This window comes from Mesitornis unicolor, unplaced genomic scaffold (genome assembly GCF_000695765.1).
Source record: "Mesitornis unicolor isolate BGI_N332 unplaced genomic scaffold, ASM69576v1 scaffold31061, whole genome shotgun sequence".
Classification (NCBI taxonomy): Eukaryota; Metazoa; Chordata; class Aves; order Mesitornithiformes; family Mesitornithidae; genus Mesitornis; species Mesitornis unicolor.
In genome coordinates this window covers 1-4,498 of record NW_010162248.1, presented here as the reverse complement: position 1 = coordinate 4,498, position 4,498 = coordinate 1, and the positions used below count along the sequence as shown (strand labels likewise).

At 54.4% G+C, this 4,498-nt stretch overlaps 1 protein-coding gene across 1 annotated transcript; it reads right to left on the bottom strand.

The window, feature by feature from the left end:
• Window positions 1-362: 362 nt before the first annotated feature.
• LOC104547752 (galanin receptor type 2-like) lies at window positions 363-1,895 on the bottom strand. The gene is made up of 2 exons (XM_010193569.1): window positions 1,522-1,895; window positions 363-1,154 (listed from the first exon to the last, which is right to left on the bottom strand). The coding sequence occupies exons 1-2, from the start codon at window positions 1,893-1,895 to the stop codon at window positions 416-418; spliced, it is 1,113 nt and encodes a 370-aa protein (XP_010191871.1). The 3' UTR covers window positions 363-415.
• Between the last annotated feature and the right edge of the window lie 2,603 nt (window positions 1,896-4,498).

Sequence of the window (4,498 nt, the reverse complement as noted above, 5' to 3'; positions counted from 1 at the left end):
TCTCCCTTGCCTTCCCTGCTGTGGGAGCCAGTCTGGCCAGATGGGGCATTGGGAGGCAGAAGGGACTCTTTGACAACTAACCAATGTGTCCAGAGCAGTGGGGCCATGGAGCAGAGGAGCTGGAAGGATGAGAGCCAGCAGAGGAGTTTAGAGCCAGCAGAGCTTTAGTCCTTGGAGTCCAGGTGGTCTGAGGATCAGGAGCAAGTCTGGGTCCATTCCTTCGCTTGCATACAGCACATTGTGGAGAGACGGCTCAGGAGAGCAGTTGGTGCATGGAATGGGAAGGAACAACAAGGCCAGAAGCAGTGTGTAGCAGTTTCTGGCTTGCATTTCCAGCAGTCTCTCTCACTCGGTGGGAAAGGGTGGCCTGAAGCTGTGACACAGTCAGGATGGCTGATGGTGTGGAGCTTGGCCACTAAGAAATATGAAGGGGCTTGGAGGAACTGGAGGGGACTGCCATGGAGGCTGGGTGCAGCTCACACCTGTTGTTCTCCTCGTGCATCTGGGACACTTCAGTGGAGCCTGCCTCAAATCTAGGCACAATGCGAACAGCATGCACCACATGCACCTTGTTGCGGTGCTTTTTCCTCAGGAGACAGCTGAAAACTTTTTTGAAGCCCTTGCGGAAGTGCTTGGAGACCAGGGCATAGACGATGGGGTTGAGGCAGGAGTTGGCGTAGGCCATGCAGTGGGAAAGCAGGCGGAAGACGTAGGTGGCCTGATTGAAGGGGAAGTCTCCGTAGAGGTATCGGAGGATGACTACGTGGTAGGGCAGCCAGCAGAGGCAGAAAAGGATGGTTACAATGATGATCATCTTGGTTACCTTCCGCTTGGCCTTCTTGGACTGTGATATGTCTTCCAGGGGGTCCACTGCTGTCCACAGGTACTTGATGGTCCTGGTGTAGGAGAGACTGATGACCAGCACTGGCATGACATAGCCAAAGGCAAATGTGCTGGTGTCCATGACCTTGCGTCTCCACTCCTCCCAGCCAGGCATGCAAATGTAGCTGGACTCCCACTCAATCAGGTCATAGTAGCTTAGGTAGGGCCCAGCAAAGACCACGGCGAGGCCCCAGATCACAGCCATGGCAGCCACTGCGTTGTGGGGTGTCCGCAGCTCCCGGGAGCGCAGCGGGTAACGGATGGCCAGGTACCTGGAGGGGACAGCAAAGCAGCCAGCACTGAGACTTCAGCTGAGCTCTGCCTGGCCACGTAAATTCCAGGGACAAGAGAGTTTCCTTCATTCTCCTGAAGGTCCCTGAGCAGTGGCCCTACAAGTTCTCTCACACCCTCTTTGAGATGCAGTTCTGGGTAAAGCAGCTTTTCTCTTTCTAGTGAGGATGCTTCTCCTCAAGAGGGAGATGCATCTGGTCCCCAAACTGCCTTTGGCATGGATCAACACCACTAGGGTTTGAACCATCTGCCTATTGGTGGTGGGCCATGATCCTCCCATGGCCTCACTCAGCCCAGCTTCTTAGACCACCCTCCTTCCCCAGCCCAAGGGTGTCTGTAGACTCTTACCTGTCCACAGAAACAGCAGCCAGAGTGAAGCTGCTGGCATACATGGTGAGGTAGATGAAGAAGTGGACAGCCTTGCAGATGAAGGAACCAAAGACCCAGCCCTCAAGGGAGTAGATGGTGGCCTGGAAAGGCACGCAGAAGACAATGAAGAAGAAGTCAGCCAGGCTGAGGTTGAGGATGAAGAGGTTGGTAGTGTTGTGGCCCATTTGCCCGTTGCGCAGCAGCACTGCCAGGACCAGGCTATTGCCCACTGTGCCCAGAAGGAAGATGAGAGAGAAGACCACAGGGACAATGATACTGGCAGGGCTGAACTGGGAGCTGTCGGAGGAGTTCCGGTACCCAGTCAAACTCGCCAAGTCCTTGTGCTCCGTCATGGTCCTCGTGCTCTGTGCCCTGGTGAGATGTTGGAGCCTGGGGCAACACAGGGAAAGATGTGAGAGACTGGAGAAAATGCTTGGCCTGTTAGCTTGGCTGGTGGACCTGTTGGCTCACTGGAGACACAGAGCCCCATTTTCTGTGACCCACGTGCTTTTTAGCAGGCTCCTCCTGCTGGCCTGGAAGACAGATAGGGTTAGGTTGGGGGTAAGGGGTGCCCTGTTCCCCCATTCTGGCCCTGGAATGAATCCACAGCCCAGGTTCAGATGCTGCCTTGGACTGATGATGTTTGAGGTGAATTTTAGGGGAAAGCATGGCATCTGTCCCCAGCTTCCTCCTCTGTGGGAGAACAGAGCCAGGATCTCTGCCTCCCAGCTGGTCCAGCTGATGCCAGGAGGGCTGTCGTGTTTCTTCCTAGCAATGAGGCTCTAATCTCAAACCAACCAGCTGGACAAGCCAAGATGTTAATTCCCCTGGTACCAACACGCAGTGTTTCATCCCTCCTGTGCTCCCAGCTCTCTTGGTACCTGCTCCTAGAATAAATCTCGCACACTAGGCACAGGGCTGGAAATGCTTTTGGCAGTGACAGCTACTACACAGCTCCATGTTGTGCCCAGGTGGGGGATTTTTTAGGAGGACAGCTCTGATGGGACCACTCCTGCTTTGGTTTCAGTGACCCAAGTATGTATTTCCTTTCTATGTCTTATGGGGCAGCTCTCCCCAGGACTTTGGGCTTTTTGTATCATTCCCCTGCCCTCAAAATAAGCATCTGCACTGAAAGGAGAAGGTGAGGTTGCATTTGGAAATCCTGGTTTCTCTGTCACAGGCATATAAATCTGTCGGCATGCTTCTGAGTTCTGGAGCTGGGGGAATATCCCATACAGATACAGGCACAGCTTCCCTTGAATAAACACATGGTTTGGTTCTTCCCTCTCTGCAGTGTTTGTAGGGATGTGCTGAGGCTGGCTTACCATGAATGTGGAGATCAGAGTCTGTGCAAGAACCCAACCTTTAGCTTGTGTATTCCCTTTCAGGCTAGGGAATTAGTAAAGCGGTCCCTGGGGAGCACTGGCAGCGAGTGCCTGGAGCAGAAGCACTGCAAGGGGCATGTGGATATGGGTCCCTGACTGCAAGCGTTCCTGGTATCGGTGCAGATGTGGAGATGCCAGCAAGCCACCTGGAATCACACCGCGCCCTGTTCATCACTGCCATGGCTGTCATGAGGCCATTCCCATACAGAGGCAAGTGCCAAAGGCTCATGAATTCTAGGAAGCGGGATGTGGTCTTTTGGTTGGCCCAACATTCGGTACAAGTCAAACACCCCACTGGGTGGCAATGTCAGCTCTCAATACAGGGAAAAGTCCTCCTGCAGCCATCTAAAGAAGAGAATTCCCCACACGGTGTGGCTGTGTGGAAAGCAGGGAAGCTTACACAGGCCCTGGCAGGAGTAGGAGAGGGAGATGGATGGCAGCCTGCCAGAAGGTCTGGTGCCAGTCTGGTTGACGACCTTGGTCTCTTCTCATGCTGCCTAACTCTTCTAGGAGGAGCTCTCCTGTATGCAGAGGAGAGCAATTCAGACTACCACTGTGTTTCATTCTTACCTCTAGTTAATTGCACTTGGTTTGGCTGTGCTTGGGATTATACCCCATGTGAGTCTCTGGCACTGAGATCCTTCTTCCCTGAGGCTAAGGGTAGGTATTAGCAAGGCTGGAGAGGAGCTGACAGCTCAGCCAGAAACCAACTTCATCTTATCATCCACCAGGACAGTGCCTGTGTTGCCTGGTCTCTGGGTGCTTCACTCTCTGTCTCCTTCCGTCCTTCTTGCTGCCAAATGTCCTTCCTTTGCTCTCTCTCGCAAGGCAGATGAGCTGCTCATCAGCCCTCCTCAAAGGGTTGTCTAAAAAGACAGGGAATACCTGTGCACAGGTATCTGCTTTCATGCAAATCAAGGAAAGCAGCCCTGCAAACATCCTCCTCACTGGTATGACCTGCAGTGAAATCCTTCTGAAGCACTGGCACATCACATCGCCTGGTGGCAGTCCAAATTTGACATCCCTTGATATGCACCTATGCAGTTCCTGCTTTACCTGGAAAAATCTGTTTCTGGCTGTCAGAGAATGTTGTCATTTACTGTTGTCATTTACCACTCGCCTCCACGCTTATTTCTTGAGCCTGTAGGCACAGGAATACGGGGACCTTGGTGAGCTCGTTTCAGGGCCAGCCAGTGGCCAGGAGCAGGATGCCAGGAAGGATGCAGGGGCAGGTTGGCAATTGTACCAAGAAGAGCAGGAGAAGCAAGGTAAGGGGACAGACACAGCAGTCCTGGGGGGACACCCTGGACCCTGCTGGTGTGGCCAGATAGGAGCAAGGAGAGGAGTGGAGTGACTGGGAGCAGACAGCTTCAACCCCCTGTTCCCGTGGGCTGGGGAGCCCTGGGCTCGTTCTGCTGCTGCCATCGCTGGGGGTGCCCCACTGCCCCGCCGCGCAGCGGGGCTGCGAGCGGGCGCCTCATCCGCTCTGTAGGGCGCAAGGCAGAGCAACTCCATGCTTGACCAGCTCGGGGGCTCAGCCTGGGAGCCCCCGTTGCCCTCCAGCACCCGGC

Bases quoted from the DNA above. Each gene is read 5' to 3' on its own strand.
- LOC104547752 (XM_010193569.1), bottom strand. From the start codon at position 1,895: ATGACGGAGCACAAGGACTTGGCGAGTTTGACTGGGTACCGGAACTCC. The intron at 1,155-1,521 runs GTAAGAGTCTAC...TGTCCCCTCCAG, and splicing joins GCTGCTGTTTCTGTGGACAG to GTACCTGGCCATCCGTTACC.